The sequence below is a fragment of the Bombina bombina genome, chromosome 6 (genome assembly GCF_027579735.1).
Source record: "Bombina bombina isolate aBomBom1 chromosome 6, aBomBom1.pri, whole genome shotgun sequence".
Classification (NCBI taxonomy): domain Eukaryota; kingdom Metazoa; phylum Chordata; class Amphibia; order Anura; family Bombinatoridae; genus Bombina; species Bombina bombina.
Window position 1 is genome coordinate 8,952,780 of NC_069504.1, and position 19,154 is coordinate 8,971,933.

Sequence of the window (19,154 nt, forward strand, 5' to 3'; positions counted from 1 at the left end):
TTGTTTTGGTCTTTTTGGCAGCACTCCCACAATATGTGTGCTAGTATTTTAAAAACTTAAAAATGTTTTTTTTGTTGTGTGCTTAACCAACTCCCCCTTGTGTTTGCATATATATATATTATATGTATGTGTTTGAGTCAGTAGAATATATATAGATATATATGTAGAATGAAAATGCCCCATTTTTCTCAAAGGGGATTACTGGAATACTCCTTCCTCAATATTATTTTCAGAATTAAATTATATTACTTTGTATCAAGTACAAATGTCAGATTGATGAGTTATATAAGCACCCTACAACCCAATTGCATCTAGTAATCACCCCAGAGACAGAACTTTTTTTCACTTTCTGCGATGAGATTTTTTTAGTGAAATTTTTTCTGCAGGTCATTTTTAAATAAAATAAAATTGTAAATTTGTCAGTTACACTAAAGCACTAGATCAATTGCAATGTGTTGGTTAACTCGAGAATAAAGAAAACTTATACAATGCAGCCAGAGAACAGCTCTGTTTAAAAAGAACAGCCTAATGTGGAGTAGCACTGAAAAGTTAAAGTGCTAACAGTTCCTGTTCTTTCTGCAGACATGCTGCATTTTCTGCGATGATATCTCGGATCACTCTATGTTCTGCCTTGGGGGTAATCACCCCTTTAAATTGTAGCTTTCCAGCCCCAGCTGCTGCAGCTGTTATTTATTGCTATTATTAATATATTTTATTGCAATATTTTCATTTATAAACATATTCTGTGAACTTTGTGACAACAAACACATAAAACTTTTATTATTTCAAAATGTCTTGAGATACAGTTCATAATTATAAAGAAGCGATCTTAAATCATTAGCTTGTATTGTGCTTGGTAAACTTTCATGACATTAAAAAAAAGTATCAGTAGTTGGTATCGGTGAGTATTTGAAAAAAAGTATTGGTACTTGTACTCAGTCTTAAAAAAAAAATGGTATCGGTGCAACCCTAATATCTATCTATATATATCTATCTCTCCTTCCTTTTTTGAGGTCATATTGATCCTTCATTCGTTTCCTTCTCTTCATGAATTTTATCTCACTATGGAGTTTATCTATCACAATTCACCAGCAGTCAGGGGTTGATATGACTCCGGGACTGATAATTCAGATAGCGAGTTTGATCGCAACACTAACAATATGAGGGTAATCCTAGACTAAGGGGTCCCTTTAGGCGTAGGACAAGGAGAGGAGGATGGGGGATGCACAATGGTAGATATTCGCTATGGAAGGGGGAGGAGAAGCAGGAACAGGAGGTTCAGAGGCAATCGGAACTCTCCTCGAATGACAACCAGAAATTAAGAATGGCTAGATCAATTTTAGGGGATTGTCCGAAGGAGGACACGCTCACTGTTGTAAATGTGTCATTGTTCCCTTTAAACTCTGCTCACATTAAACTTCTATCTAAAGGTTTGACGTTTTGTCCAGCTTCAGGCCTTGATAAATTTGCAGTTACTAAGGACATTAATTTGTTTGCTCACAAACTAGTCTTTAGAAAACTTTAGAATGATAAAAGAAGAATATAAGAATCTTCTTTAGAGAGCGCCGCTGATGAAGAGACATTGGCTGTGCTCTCTTCTCTTTTATCTGAGCAGGAGGATGTTGTAGGGGTGGACGATGAGATCTTTCCAGTGAGATCTCCCTTCTCAAACAAATCAGATTATATGCCAGCTCTATCCCTAGTTCCGAGTATTCAAAGCTTTGTTAAATGTATCGAAAATGACATAAGAAAAATCGGAAACACAAGGATAGTGGCAGTTAACTTGACACGTTCTGAGATATTGTAATAAAATTATCCGACAAGGGTGGCAATGTTGTACTATTAGACAAAGTGGCCTACTGTGAGGAAGTCATGAGACAGCTGAGCGACCCACTTCAGTATAGCCCAGTTAATAGGGCGGATTATGAGAGGTCTTGCAATAAACTACTGTTCATTCTCAATCAGGCCCGAAGAGAGGTTCTTATTACCCCCACCAAACATAAATTTATGTACCAAAAAAACCCGGTCCTCCCTACATTCTACTGCATTCCAAAGCTGCACAAAGATCTGGAAACGCCTCAAGGTAGACCTATTATATCTGGCATAGGAGGGGCTACAGAGAATATAAGCAAGTACATAGATTATTTTCTGTGTCCATTCTTGTTAGCTATGCCCTCCTATGTCAGGGATACTAATGAGGTTCTACAAAGATTGTATAGCATGAACATTCAAGAGAATAAGCTACTTGGGACCCTTGATGTCTAGTCCCTCTATTCCTAGATCCCTCACCAGGTTGGTCTTAGGGCTGCAAGGCACTTTCTGGAAACTAGAGGGACGAATTTCAAAAATCATACTGACTTCATTTTAAGTTTGCTTGAATTTGTGTTGAAAAAAAATATTTTTGATGGTAAGCTTTACCGTCAGGAAAGAGGTACAGCCATGGGTGCCACGTGTCACCCAGCCTATACTTGCTTTCACCTAGGGTACTGGGAGCAATTAGAAGTTTTTTCTAAACTAAGTGAGTGGGTTGAGGCACACATGGCTCTGTGGATAAGATATGTGGATGATGTGTTTATCCTTTGGGAGGGAAATGTAGAAGTTAAGACTTTTGTAGACTTACTGAATGCCAACTCCCTCCTCATCTTTTTAACGTATGAGGTCAATGATGATGAAGCTTCTTTTCTTGACCTCCTAATTAAAAAGCACACTAATGGCCTCATCACTGAGGTCTTTAGGAAAGCCACAGCCACAAATACTCTGCTGCATGCAGAGAGCCATCATCCTCAGATACTGAAGGATGGTATCCCGACAGGGCAATTTCTAAGATTAAAATGAAATTGTTCTACGGAGGCATCGTTTGAAAGGTAAGCTGAGGATATGGCACAAAGATTTAAAGACGGGAACTATTCCAACAGACTGGTTAAACATGCATGGACTAGGGCAAGGAAAAGCTCTAGGCAGGAGCTCCTATTTCAGAGGAAGCCAAAGAAGGAAGATGATACTTTAAGGATTATTACTAGATATAATAGCCACTGGGACAAGATAAGAATAGTGAAAGCAAATTGGCATGTCTTACAGGCAGATTCAACACTGGTAGGCATTATTTCTGAATCCCCCAAAATGACAGCAAGGAGGGCTCTATGCCTCAAAGATTATTTGGTACGAAGTAAATATGAAAAAGGTACCCCACCGCAGAACTGGCTTACTGCCAGTAGACCTAGAGTAGGTAGTCACCCCTGTGGAAAGTGTGTATTGTAGCAGCATGGTAAGAACTAAAAATTTCAGTACAACAGAAAACCATGTATTTAAGATTAAACAGTGGATAAACTAACTCCACAGGGGTGATCTACTTGTTATCCTGTTCATGCCCCCGTTTTTACGTTGGCAAAACGACCCATGAACTCAAGGAAAGGCTACGGGAACATAGGAATGACATTAAATACACTAATAAATCTAGACAGTTCCATAGGGAGGCACTTTGCTGAGAAACATGGTTCCAGCTATGATGGGTTGAAAGTAATAGGCATTGAGCAAATGAAACCTAAAAGAAGGGGTGGAGATGTGGATAAGGTTCTACTTCAGAAAGAATCAAAGTGGATGTATGTCCTCAACACTCTTTCACCAATGGGTCAAAATTAAAAATTAGAATTTGCTAGTTTTTTGTAAAGGCCATGTTAATCTCTGATATTTAAATATGCCACAGCTCAGTTGTTCTTACCATGTAAAATGTACTCTTATATCGTTTTATTTTGTGTGAAGCGTTCTATCAAAAAGTTACACAGTATTCGTTCTAAAAATATTATTGTGCATTTAAAATAAAATAATGTTGCCCTCTGTAATGTAGGGCTGCAACTAACTATTATTTTCATAATCGATTAATCGACCGATTATTTTTCCGACTAATCGGATAAAAAGAGAATCAATAATAGTTTTCTATGTTTTAAATAAAATCCACATAATGAGTGTTACAAATATAAACATTAGAGGCATTCTCTTGGTGGTTCCGGGGGAGGAGACTGGGTGCCAGACACGCTGTGAGCACGCTCTCTCTAAACTCCCACACTAGCCACTGGCGGCAATTTTCGTGCCGAACCCTTGTCCTGGGCGGCTAATTATCCAAGGGTATCTGGATCCTGGTTCCATAGCGGTGTAACTACAGCGCACCGCACTTTCTCTTGGCCTTTTTTGTCTCATTTTATCCCTCTGTGGGCACTAAATAGTAAGCACGGGCTGATTCCCCCCACCCCTCCCACCGGTGCTGCGTGAGGAGGTGGATGGGATATCGCCCGACCTGGCTGCTTGCCTATGAGCTTTTAAATCTTGGACACAGACTGAGAACTCATACCCTGCTAAAAATTCTGGTCCAACACTGGCCCAAGCTACACACTCCGCACCGCTTTAACCCTTCTCAACCTTACCAGCCTTTTTCTTGGGTACAGGAAAGTCGGAGTCCGGCTGCTTCTCTTCATCCTGCTGAGCTGCTATCTTCCACACACCGATGCTGCTCGTGGAAACTCTGCAATTCCTGTCAGGCAAGTGTCGCCTAGTCATCCCGGAACGGTGAGGCAATTCAAGAGCTTGACCCCATCGAGGAAACAAACATTTACAACACCCGCATAAGAATACAGCTGGAACGCTGAATTTGTAAAATTTGCTATTACCATGGCAGTGAGCTGCATGGTACAAGGTACTTTTTTCTTATGGTGCATACTGCTCAGCTACCTGGAAAGAGTTGAGATATAGCGCATGCACTTGTGAAATATATACTTTTACTGAAAGGAAAAGAAGGTATAATTTGAAAGGTTCCAACAGGATAGTATCCCTTAAACTTAAGGGCGAAAGAAGCATAAATTGGCCTACAAAGTACGTTTTCCTTCCTTGGGGCCTGTGCTTTTATACCCCTATTCATCTATAAGGAAGTTAGATGGATTAAGAGTGAATTGTATGCTTTTTGTCAGCTGCATGAGCCACTAACTCCTTCATATGCTTTTGTCTGCATGGTTTTTCCTCCCTGTCTCCTCTCCACCGCTTCAATAAAAGGCCTGAGACATTAGAGGAACACTTTTCCTACTTACTCCAGCACACTAACACCCTACTGTTTCTTTTTCCAACAAATGGCTTGCCGCAAGCTATTGGCCTAAATGAACTTAACACTTGCAGTTTAGCTTTGCTTCAATTTCTGAAGAAAACAGGACCCAGGGAAACCTGCATTTTTTTTTCTTTTTGTTGCTTGCCATCTGTTATATGTTGCTAATCTTTTTTTTTGTTTCTTCATCTAAATTTATATATGCTATTATAAGATATTATTCTTACTTCAATTTACTGCTAAGCTAACCGTTTTTTGCTTTCCACATAAAATATTATTATGTTTGATTTCCTGTAGGAGCACTAGTAAAATCAACTCATAGAGTGTACTTTGATAATTTATACATCCAAGGTATACCTAGATCTGTAGGTGGTGGAAAACTGAAATTGCTTAGGGTTGGTCCTACCTCTTTTTTTAGAAGACCAGTATTAGCTTTTTTGCTGGTTCCTTAGCTTCTACAGGATATAGTCTTAAGTCAAACCTAAGGCTGAGTATTTTTTCTGTCTCAGGAAAAGACGACATTCTCCACTGCTGTCTGTCTGCCTCATTAAATATTACTAGACATAACTTTGGACACAGGCATAAGAGGAATTAACACACTGAGCACATTATAAAAGAGCAAATTTACATTTGGTTGTCTCTGTTTGCAAGGAAGTGTCTGTTGCAAATCAGTGGTTTTAAAGGGAAAGGGAAAAAAGGAAAAAAAAATATTTTTTTCACACAGAGCATATATTTTGTCCAAAGAAGAAGAAGAAAAGAAGGGGAGGGAAAGGAGGGAAAAGACAAATTATAGGATATAGGGAACTTCCATTTTGGTGGTTGTGTACTGCCTGTTATGTGTCGCTAATTACCCTTTCTGTTTTCCCATATAACTTTGTTCATGCCAATCTGAGACATTAACTCTGTTTCTTAAGCCAATTTGTTTTTTCTTGCATGTAAAATATTGTTGTGTCCAATTTTCTATCAGGGCACTTGAGAAGTTAATCTACAGAGTGTGTTTTGTTAATATGCATATCAACTTTAAAAATATTTTCGCCCTGTCTGTAATGGGTAACTGACTACTTCTTAAGGTCTTTTTTTTCTCTATATATTTACACTATTAGTATTAGCCCACTCTTGCTGATTATCATTCTTGCCTAGGCCTCAGTTTAAGGTTAAGCCTTAGGCCAAGTATTATTCCCAACTTAAAAAGACAGTAACTAGTGCTTCAGTGATAATGTCACTAAAGCACTTATAAGATGCGCCTAGGATGGATGTTATAAAAAGATAAATTATTATAGGTGGAATAATTGATATAGGAGCTCTAAAAATAGAATTGGTACATATATCAAATAGCAACGTCAATATAGTAACATTAATATTAAAACATCAATGTAATGGCATTCAAGGTGAAAAAAAAAAAAAAAAACAACAATACCAACTGTGCAGTCCAGGGTATGTATTCTCTAATGCAAAGTCCAGGAATACACAGTAAGTAATTCCAACAGCTGACAGACAGCAGTAATCCAAGCAAGTGTAGGCCGCTCCTCCAGGGTGTTGTGCCGCAACACAGATGACAAATCTAGGAAGGAAAATATAGAGGGCGGCACATAGTGCAGATCATAAAAATAGATGAAGGCAACAATTGGATCACAAGAATCTACTCACACAGTATAAGGCACCAATGTGCAGTATGCGCAGTCCGGAACCACACGTCGTCCGGTAGACCTCCTTTGGAATATGTCGTCAGATGAAGTTCCTCGTCTCACCAGGGAGAGTCCAGGGAAGCCCAAAGGAAGGTGTAGTGGGAGCAAATCAGTGTCAAGGAAGCTCACACCAAAGATCCGAAAAACTCCAAATAAATGGTGATAAAATATATTTGGCCCAGCAAGAGCTGCACAGGAAGTCACTTTGGTGCCTTATACTGTGTGAGTAGGATTCTTGTGATCCAATTGTTGCCTTCATCTATTTTTATGATCTGCACTATGTGGTGCCCTCTATCTTTTCCTTCCTCAACTTAAAAAGAGTTGATATTTCTTACTGCTGTCTCTCACACCAAAAATTGCTGGGCCTAGCCCTGGGCATAGATGCCTGAGGAATTAAAAAGCTGTATATCTGATATTATACTACACTCTCTGTAAGAGCTGTTCTGCTCTACTTGCATCTGGTAAAAGTTTGCTATTAACTACAGCTCTTTTACAAAAGTGTTTAAAGGTTTTTTTTCTAAAACATATACAGTATTAGCTATACCCACACAGTATTTATCTTTACTGTTATTAGTGCTTTTTTGAGATTTGGCTGGAGTCTCAGACTTAAGGGGATAGAAACAACTTTTACCAACTAGACCAATAGGCCAGATACAGTATAAACTGGCTTAGTCAGGGAACCTTGAGCATATTAGAGGAAATTCCAGGCTTTTTGATCTTATTCTGTCATTGCTTGATTGAACAGTTCTGAATAAATCACCTCAACCAATTAATTTGACCTCACTTCCCCTAGTGGGTCACTTTTCAATCACTGAATTTTCACAAACCGCTTTTTTTTCTTCACACACCACTTTCTTTTTTTTTCTCACATTACTTCATCTCACCTCTGACACTACCACATCAACTTATCTTTCCGCACGACACCACTTTCACACTATTACACTTCTTCACTCCTCGACACTAATATAACCCACTTCTCTCCCACCTTGTCTTCATAGGTCAACAATACATAGTTTTTTCACGCACAAAGTCACTCACCCCCCCCCTTTTTTTTTTTTTTCATCACATTACCTTATCTCACCTCTCGACACTACCACATTAACTTATCTTTCCGCACTACACCACTTTTCCTTTTTTTTTTTTCCCCTTCACGGTTGATACCTGTCTTATGGATAGATTCTTAAACACCTCCCCCAGAACTCTCTCTTCAAGCATGGCAGGTAGACACAAAGACAAAAAAATCAAAAGGTGTCTCAGAAAACGTAACAGACACTACCACACCTATCATTAACCCTGCCAATGAGACCTTAAACATTCAAAACCTGGTTTCCAATATTTCTGAAGCACTGACTCCCAAGTTTGATACCTTTAAAATCTGAAATAAAACAGGATATTGCCCAACTATCTCAGGAAATTAGGCAATTCTCAAATAGATTACAGGAGGCAGAACAGAGGATCTCTGATCTTGAGGACCTCACTAACTCACATAGCTCTAGCCTAGAGGAAACGAACACTAAGATTCAAAAACTATTGATGAAAATGGAGGATCTCGAAAATAGATCTCACAGAAATAACATAAGGATTATTGGTATACCTGAGGGTAAAAAATATGAAGATCTCTCCCTGTTTATCTCTGAGACTCTAGTCCAACTCTTAGAAATGCCCAGCACTCATATAATAATAGAGATGGCTCACAGAATAGGCCCACCCCCGACTGACAATAAAATAAATAATAGGCCCAGACCAGTAATAGTACGCTTTCTGAATTATCTTGATAAAATTAACATACTCCAACAATTTAAGAAGAAACAACCAATCGGCATAGGAGGTGCTAAAATTCTCTTTTTCCAAGATTTTTCAGCTGAGACATCTTTAAGAAGAAGAGAACTAGCACCAATATGCACAAAACTGATACAAAGAGGTTATAAAGCGACACTACTATATCCATCTAAACTCAAAATAACTGTTAGAGACAAAGTATATTTTTACGAAAATGCACGAGAAGCTGAAAAATTTCTTTCTGAAATAGAATCTATAGTATAAATAGGCCGCAGGCAGTCGGAAACAAATAAATAGTAAAATAACTAGGTTCTTTTAGGTTCCCACAGATAAGGTATGGGCTTCTTTAGAATAAAGCAGGCCTCGGAAGAGGACTATCACTGGGCCAAGAACTCAGTGGGGAAGGCTTCCCTGCTGAGCTTCAAATTGAGATGTTGTTGTTGTTTTGTTTTTTTTTTTGTTTTTTTTTCTTCCTTTTTTTTTTTTTTCTCTCTCTCTCCCCTCACCCTCTCCCTCCATCCCCACCTTCTGCCATAGTTTTCATGTATATGTAAACAGATGATTAAGAGACTAGATAAATTTAAATTGGTATCATGGAACATAGGGGGTATCTCGACCCCCATCAAAAGGAAAGCAATTATCTCCCATTTGAGGAAAATGCAGGCGGACCTTGCATTTTTGCAAGAAACGCATTTAAATATAGACTAAATCAAAAAAATTAAAAGTTCTTGGGTAAAAGAGGTTGTTGCCTCTCCCAGTCTTGGGAAAAAAAGAGGGGTAGCTATACGGATTGGGAAGAGGCTGGAATTTGAAATAATGCACTCTGAAAGGGATCCAGAGGGGAGATTCTTGATGTTGAAAATCAAAATTCAAGATCAATTGTTTACTCTTTGTAATCTATATGCACCCAACATTTTAGATTACGAATTTTGGGACATGCTACAATCTAAAATATTAACTTATTCAGAAGGCTACATGGTGTTAGGAGGCGATTTTAATATGGCCCCACAATCCCCTCTGGATAGGCTACGGCAGGTCAACAAACAAATAAAACAAAAGAGAGATAATCTTGAAACAAAACTGTTTAAGAACTTAACCCAGAACTTAGCGGTTAAAGACATCTGGAGGATTCAAAATCCCGATGTTCGAGATTACACTTGTCTATCTAGGGCCCATAAGACTCTATCTAGAATAGATCTTTTTCTAATTGATGATCGACTATGTACAATGAAAACTGCTGCAGGAATAACACCCGTAATCTTATCCGATCATTCTCCTATTTTTCTAGAAGTACAACTTAATCGTTTCATAAACTCTCTTCTGCAAGGTTTATCTTTCCATATTATCTGGTTAACGACTCTAAATTTAAAAAAACATCTAATTGACAGATTTAAAGAATATATCCAATTTAATTCTGAGTTTGTAGACCGCTCGGAAATTTTCTGGGGAGCTGCTAAAGCAGTCCTTGGAGGGGAAATAACGGCATATGCCGCCATGATATCTAAGAAATTGAAAAAGAGAAAGAGGCCACGAATTCTGTGGTTAATGCATATAATCGTTACCTATTGCAGAGAACACCCTTCTATTGGGCTAAATATATTAAAGCTAAGAGTGAAAGAGACGCTGTGGCACTACTATTGGAAACACAGAGGGAACTGAGGTTTCAGGCCAAGCTTTAACGGTTTGGAAATAAATCCGGCAAACTATTAGCTAAGCTAGTTAAAGGAGATAATAAGCCTCCCATGATCGAAAAAATTCTTCACTCAGGGAAGTCACTTGTAAAATCAGAAGATATCCTAGAGGCATTTACAAAGTATTATAGGGATCTTTACTCTGCAAAAATTGCAGATAAGGACCAGTCTGAGCAATTCTGGAGTCAGGTAAACTGTCCTACAATGACAACAGAAATAAACTCTATCTTGAATAGCCCGATCTCTGATGAGGAAATTAGTAAAACGATTTCTGAATCATCTGTGAACAAAGCAGCAGGCCCAGATGGCATTCCCAATGAGGTATATTAGATTTTAACCCAAGAGATAGTTCCCTATTTACGTAACGTCTACAATGAATTTTTCATCAATGGTAATACCATACCAGCTGGCTTCTCTGCCTCTTTTACAACACTACTTCTTAAGGGAGGAAAGGATCCTGACCATAAGGATTCTTACCGACCTATAGCCCTCTTAAACTCGGATTATAAGATTCTTGCTTCAATCCTGGCACGCAGGCTTCAAGGCGGTTTTCCATATATCATTCATAATGATCAAGCAGGGTTCATCTACCGTCGAAATTCCGCCTCTAAAATCCGGGAAGTCCTGCTAATGACAGAATTCTTTCAGACTCAGGAGGGGGGGACAGGGGACATCAAGGATCTTGCAATAGTTGCTATTGATGCGGCTAAAGCATTTGATTCAGTTTATTTTAGCCACTTGTTCACTTCTTTGGCCAAGTTTGGGTTTAAGGATAATTTTCTTAATTTTATAAAGAACTTATATACACGTCCTCAAACTAGACTGATAGTTAATAATTCTTTATCTTCTGATATCGTGATCGAAAGGGGAACGCGCCAGGGTTGTCCCCTGTCCCCTCTTCTCTTTGATATTGCCATAGAATCTTTAGCGATAAAGATTAGACAGAGTGTTGAGGGCATCAGAATAGGCGAGCATGTAATGAAAGCTGCATTATATGCGGACGACATACTCCTCTATATTTCAAATACAAAGGCAAACATACCCAAACTGCTTAGCATTATTGAACAATTTGGTTCATTTGCTGGGTATATTGTTAATACTTCCAAGTCCGAGTTATTTTGGCTAAGAAAGAGCATTGATTCAATAAAAGATAGTCCGTTCAAAGTGGTCTCCGAATCATTTAAATATCTGGGAATTACTATACCAGTAAGATTCATTGATCTCTATAAATTTAACATAACACCAATATTGACATTGATCTGTGAGAGATTGAAAAATTGGCAAAATCTACCCATCTCACTATCTGGGAGAATAGCCCTATACAAAATGATCCTCCTCCCAAAACTCTTATACATCTTACAAAATATCCCATTAATAATGTATGGAAAGGATATTCGGTTACTTAACAGGGCAGTTGGAAATTTTCTTTGGCAAGGGAAGAAGTCGAGAATCTCTAACAAAATTAAGTTTGGCAAAAGAACATGGGGGCCTAGCTTTGCCAGACATTAAACAATACAACTTGGCTTTTCTTGCACGAACTGTGACAGATTGGCTTTATTCCAAAAACCATGTTACAAATACATCGTTAGAAGCTAATATCAGCTACCCATTTCTCCCAGTTGGCCTGGCTCATTGTGAACCCAAATTATTACCTCCTGAAATTAAGAAGCTCAAAACCATCCTGAATCCCATCAAAGCCTGGTGGAAAATCGGGGCTGTTCTAAAAATTAATTGCAGCGTCTCCCAATACCTACCAATAAAAGGGGATCCCAAATTTCAACCTGGTTTGGAAATGGCCATATTCGACAGATGGACCCATCTTGGACTAGAAAAAGTCCAGCAACTCTTTAAAAAGGATTCAAATACTATAAAAACATTTGAACATTTGAAAAATGAATTCAATCTATCACATAAGGAGTTCTTTGCATATCTGCAGCTCAGACATTATGGCTCAGAGATTATTAGGAACACAGAATGGTCTTGGACCCTAGGTAAATTGGAGAATTGGTTGATACTGATCAAAGCCGAACGTATGTCAATTACTCCCCGTTACTCACTCCTTAATTCCAACAAAGGAATTCCCCTATTAGAACAACTGGCGATGGACTGGTCTAGGTTAATTCCCTCGGATTTGATAGATTCAAATAGCGTACAGAAATCAATTAGCAGAGTAACTCGGGCTACTCTTTCCGCTACCTGGAGGGAAGCGCACGTGAAAATGTTACATAGAACATACTTTACCCCAGCCCTAGGTTATAAAATACATAATTTGGATTTTAGCAAGTGCCCAAAATGTTCCCTTGACGCAGCAGATCTGGTACATATGATATGGAATTGCCCAAAAATACGTCAATTTTGGTGCAGAGTAGAATTTTGGCTCAATAAAAACTTGGAGGCTTCTCCTCTGGCTCTCACTCTGACACAGATCATATTTTGTGCACAACTGGGAGAAGGGCAATAACCTCAGGAAAAATTAATCATTCTCACAATCTTAGCTGCCAGATATTTGATTCTCAAGTACTGGAAAAATTCAAGGACCCCCTCAATTTTGGAAGTAAGACATTGCTTGAAGAAACAATGCATGATTGAGCAGAGAGACACTAATATTGATAATGAAGGAGATATTACATTTTTTTTTTCTGAAATGGTCAGCTTTTATTAAAGGTTACCCGATCAATGAAATAGAGTTGGTGCTGCTTAATCTCTGGTAGGTGGCTGGGGAGGAGGAGAGGGGTGGGGAGGTATTGATTAATTTACTTTTTCTTTTTTTTTTTTTTTTTTTCTTTCTTTTTCCTTCTTTTTTTATTAATTTTAATTCATGGGGGAAAAAAAAAAAAAAAAAAAAAGGTTTAGCATTAATCAAGTGTATCATCTAGTGTAATTAAATGCAGTATAGTGTTACTCAATTGTATGAGTTTTTGTCTATTCAACAAACATGTTTATTTGCTTCTTTTCTCTGTGATATAACAGACACAATCAATTTGTATTACTAATGCAACGGTCATGACTTTTATTTAATTTTTTTTGGATATGTATTTCAAATGTCTTACCACTTATGTAGTATCCAATGTACTAAACCTTAATAAAAAAAAATAAAAAAAAAAAATATAAACATTAGACTAAAACTTTACATTAACACAACTGTTTCTTAAATTTTTAAGCAGCAGAGCACATTTTTATAATTAAACAAAACAAAACCACAAACTGTTTGAAAAGAGGTAGAACTAGAAAGAGTTAGGCTATCACTGTTAATAACATTCTGTTTTTCACTCTTTCAGAAACTTTGAATTGAAATGCAAAAATCTCAACATGTCCACATGCTTCTGGCTAAGGCTGGTTCTCTGTTTGCAGCTATATTTCCTGCAGCAGAGAAAAGGCTGTTGAGGTGTACAAGTAGGGTTTTGCTAATTTCACCAAAGTGGGATATTTATCTTTGTTAGCTCTTCACCAATGCTAAGTGTTTTCTACCTTGGCAAGGGGCCTCTCAATAAAGTAACCATTGACTTCATTCTAACATAAAAATATCTTGAATATCTATATGCAATGGTAAATAACCAGCTATAAGGTTAGGGGAAATATCTAGTCCGCTCTTAAAATAACGAATATATACTTATAAAGGTTGAATCTGGTAAATATTATCACAATTTATTAAAAATATAAAAAACAAAATCTAAAGTGCTAAGGACTGTATATCAATAACAGGACAAAGCTTTATACATTTATTTATACAGTACATATAATCAGCAATAGCAAGCAATACGCTAATAATTGTGCAAACAGATAATAGTGCACATCAATTTAAATAACTCCCATCAATCTAGGGGCAAGGTGTAAACAACAAGCTTGGCACTATATCATGCAAAGCATAGTTCCAAATCACCAGATTTAATATAAACAATCAAAATGATGACTATTATAGCTGGGTTGCACATAAGCCAGGGGTAGTTGTAAACGTATACTGTCCTGAAAAAGTGAAAAGTAAAATGTCTGTAGACGTCCTTTAGGCTAAGGACATAACCATAAAACACAATACCATATGCAGGAGTTCATTGGAGTGAAGCAGCTGGTGTTGTGTACAGACCAACTAATTGCAAACCAACTAATCGATTATGAGATTCGTTGACAACTATTTTCATAATCGATTATTATCGATTATGACGATTAGTTGTTGCAGCTCTACTGTAATGTAAGCTCCGTAAGTATGTTTCGGTAACATTGTATTGTTATTTTAATGTTTGGAAGTCTCACCAGCTTTTTCCCTCACTGCCATAGAAATAACAGATGAAAAGGTTGGATCAATATAAGGAGCCACTAAGGGAAACCTCGTGTACTGCTAGGGGTATAAAAGCCCTCATCAGCCTCTGGCTGTCATCTGATGAAGCCCCGAAGACGGCCCACTAAGGGAAGGGTCGAACGCATCATCACTTTACCAGCAGGTTGTCTGTTTGCTGCATGGTTTGAAACGAACCAAGCCCTCCGTGTTTGTTGGAGTTTACGTGTCCGGCAGCTTCAGTTTAGGCATAACTGCGACTAGACGTGCAAGGAGGTGAGCCGAATCGTTTGACTCAAGTCTTTGCACAGAGTCTTTGCAGGCGGACATTTTGTAATCCGGATTGGAACCCTGAAGCAGACCTCTAGATAGAGGCATCAGTGTTGGTTATCCCAATATCCGAAGTTTCGTAAGTCAAGCCTGTCCCGCATGAGCGGTCTGTCACTTGTTTTCCAGACACTGGGCGTTGAGCGTGCTTTTGCACCAAGTGCTCTTGAGTTTTGCCTGGAAGTTTTCACTACTTGTTTTTGGCCTGGGAAATAATTTTAGGTGCGTGTGATAGCACTAAGAGCACTCTGGAACTCCCCTCAGTGACTTTTTCAACTGTGGACGTTTTCCAGCTTTTACTGCAAGTTTTGTGTTGATTGCAAGTGTTCTAACAGATATACATGCAAACAGGTGTATAATATGTATTAATACTTTCCCCTTCTGGTGAACCGCAGCCGTCCCACAGTCTCTCCCAAGGTCTGTGTGAATAGATCAGGTGTGCTAGCTGGAGGCGCTGGTTCAGCTTGTATCAGTCGTTGGTATCTTCCTTTCCTTCCTCGGTTGTATAACTCTAGGTGCAAAATAGTGGTGCTGAAATTTGGTTTGTAAAGCACTTTTATTGCTCTTGAGAAAGACGGCTGGGACCGTTGAAACGCTTTCCAACACTGTGGTACTATGCCTCTAATCAAGACTGCATTAAATGAGGCTGTCTGGCCTAATGTCTAACTGTACCACATATAGAGCGCCTGAGTGTGTGTGTGTGTGTATGTATATTTGTGTATATATATATATATATATATATATATATATATATATATATATATACACACGCATATCGCTTTTTTTATTGTGAATTTGATGTCATTGCACCATTTGTGTGTCTGTATCTCTCTGTATGACTCATTTTCTGTCTCTTACAGCGGTGGGCTCAGTAATCTCCTGTATAAGTGCAGTCTCATAGACTCTGTGCATTCTGTCTCTTCGGAACCACGTCAAGTGTTGCTGCGTCTGTACGGCGCCATCTTACAGGTAACGTGTATTTCTATAGTTCCTGAGTGCAGTTAACTTCCCATGCTGATTTCTATTATTTATTTCAAGTTTTTTGTCTTATTTGTCCTGAAGATCCTCAGGATGATTATGCTCCTCCCCAAGGTATGCACAGTATGTGACTGTTCCAGTTGAACATGCCCTGTGTAATGATGTGCTTTTATCTCTGTGTGACAGTGTGCGGGTTACATACATGCCCTGTGTAATGATGTGCTTTATCTTCTCTTACAGTGTGCAGGTTATATACATGCCCTGTGTAATGATGTGCTTTATCTTCTCTTACAGTGTACAGGTTATATACATGCCCTGTGTAATGATGTGCTTTATCTTCTCTTACAGTGTGTGTGACAGTGTGCGGGTTATATACATGCCCTGTGTAATGATGTGCTTTATCTTACAGTGTGTGTGACAGTGTGCGGGTTATATACATGCCCTGTGTAATGATGTGCTTTATCTTACAGTGTGTGTGACAGTGTGCGGGTTATATACATGTCCTGTGTAATGATGTGCTTTATCTTACAGTGTGTGTGACAGTGTACGGGTTATATACATGCTCTGTGTAATGATGTGCTTTATCTTACAGTGTGTGTGACAGTGTGCGGGTTATATACATGCCCTGTGTAATGATGTGCTTTATCTCACAGGGTGTGTGTGACAGTGTGCGGGTTATATACATGCCCTGTGTAATGATGTGCTTTATCTCACAGGGTGTGTGTGACAGTGTGCGGGTTATATACATGCTCTGTGTAATGATGTGCTTTATCTTACAGTGTATGTGACAGTGTGCGGGTTATATACATGCCCTGTGTAATGATGTGCTTTATCTTACAGTGTGTGTGTGTGACATTGTGCGGGTTATATACATGACCTGTGTAATGATGTGCTTTATCTTACAGTGTGTGTGACAGTGTGCGGGTTATATACATGTCCTGTGTAATGATGTGCTTTATCTTACAGTGTGTGTGACAGTGTGCGGGTTATATACATGCCCTGTGTAATGATGTGCTTTATCTTACAGTGTGTGTGACAGTGTGCGGGTTATATACATGCCCTGTGTAATGTGCTTTATCTTACAGTGTGTGTGACAGTGTGCGGCTTATATACATGCCCTGTGTAATGATGTGCTTTATCTTACAGTGTGTGTGACAGTGTGCGGGTTATATACATGCCCTGTGTAATGATGTGCTTTATCTTACAGTGTGTGTGACAGTGTGCGGGTTATATACATGCCCTGTTTAATGATGTGCTTTATCTTACAGTGTGTGTGACAGTGTGCGGGTTATATACATGCCCTGTGTAATGATGTGCTTTATCTTACAGTGTGTGTGACAGTGTGCGGGTTATATACATGCCCTGTTTAATGATGTGCTTTATCTTACAGTGTGTGTGACAGTGTGCGGGTTATATACATGACCTGTGTAATGATGTGCTTTATCTCACAGGGTGTATGTGACAGTGTGCGGGTTATATACATGCCCTGTGTAATGATGTGCTTTATCTTACAGGGTGTATGTGACAGTGTGCGGGTTATATACATGCCCTGTGTAATGATGTGCTTTATCTCACAGGGTGTATGTGACAGTGTGCGGGTTATATACATGACCTGTGTAATGATGTGCTTTATCTTACAGGGTGTATGTGACAGTGTGCGGGTTATATACATGACCTGTGTAATGATGTGCTTTATCTCACAGGGTGTATGTGACAGTGTACGTGTTATATAAATGCCCTGTGTAATGATGTGCTTTATCTCAGTGTGTGTGACAGTGTGCGGGTTATATACATGCCCTGTGTAATGATGTGCTTTATCTTACAGTGTATGTGACAGTGTGCGGGTTATATAAATGTCCTGTGTAATGATGTGCTTTATCTCACAGGGTGTATGTGACAGTGTACGGATTATATAATTGCCATGTGTAATGATTTCCTTTATCTCACAGTGTATGTGACAGTGTACGGGTTATATACATGCCCTGTTTAATGATGTGCTTTATCTCACAGTGACCTAAATTACAAGTTTTCCGGTATGGTGCTGTACTGCTATACCAATGAAAAATTGGCCATTGTGCGTGGAATGGGAGGTTGTCAGTATAAACCAGGGTTATAAATATAATTTATTTATATTATTCTTTAAAATAACCTCCAATTAAAATGTATATACAAAACAATTGAAATTAAAGTGAATGTCAATTTTGATGCTAAAGTGCCGTTTTTTTTTCAAATTTGATTAAAAACGGGGGCACTTTAATTCATCAGAATTTACATTTCACTCCTGTTGAGAAAAAAAACTTACCTTTCTCCAACATAGGTGTGTCCGGTCCACGGCGTCATCCTTACTTGTGGGATATTCTCTTCCCCAACAGGAAATGGCAAAGAGCCCAGCAAAGCTGGTCACATGATCCCTCCTAGGCTCCGCCTACCCCAGTCATTCTCTTTGCCGTTGTACAGGCAACATCTCCACGGAGATGGCTTAGAGTTTTTTAGTGTTTAACTGTAGTTTTTATTATTCAATCAAGAGTTTGTTATTTTGAAATAGTGCTGGTATGTACTATTTACTCAGAAACAGAAAAGAGATGAAGATTTCTGTTTGTATGAGGAAAATGATTTTAGCAACCGTCACTAAAATCCATGGCTGTTCCACACAGGACTGTTGAGAGCAATTAACTTCAGTTGGGGGAACAGTGAGCAGTCTCTTGCTGCTTGAGGTATGACACATTCTAACAAGACGATGTAATGCTGGAAGCTGTCATTTTCCCTCTGGGATCCGGTAAGCCATGTTTATTACGATTGTAAATAAGGGCTTCAAAAAGGGCTTATTAAGACTGTAGACTTTTTTTTGGGCTAAATCGATTGATTATTAACACATATTTAGCCTTGAGGAATCATTTTATCTGGGTATTTTGATATAATAATATCGGCAGGCAAAAGGCTCACACGGACATTGTCCTGGCCTTTCTCAGATCTCACGGATGGAAAGTGAACGTGGAAAAGAGTTCTCTATCTCCGTCAACAAGGGTTCCCTTCTTGGGAACAATAATAGACTCCTTAGAAATGAGGATTTTTCTGACAGAGGCCAGAAAAACAAAACTTCTAGACTCTTGTCGGATACTCCATTCCGTTCCTCTTCCTTCCATAGCTCAGTGCATGGAAGTGATCGGGTTGATGGTAGCGGCAATGGACATAGTTCCTTTTGCACGCATTCATCTAAGACCATTACAACTGTGCATGCTCAGTCAGTGGAATGGGGACTATACAGACTTGTCTCCGAAGATACAAGTAAATCAGAGGACCAGAGACTCACTCCGTTGGTGGCTGTCCCTGGACAACCT

General features: G+C 38.7%; 1 protein-coding gene across 1 annotated transcript in view; it reads left to right on the plus strand.

Moving 5' to 3' along the window:
* Positions 1-19,154, plus strand: part of CHKB (choline kinase beta) — a 191,245-nt gene that overhangs the window by 6,664 nt on the left and 165,427 nt on the right. Inside the window, exon 2 of the mRNA XM_053716290.1 lies at positions 15,699-15,807. Coding sequence (XP_053572265.1) covers positions 15,699-15,807 — 109 coding nt within the window. The remainder of the gene's footprint in view (positions 1-15,698; positions 15,808-19,154) is intronic.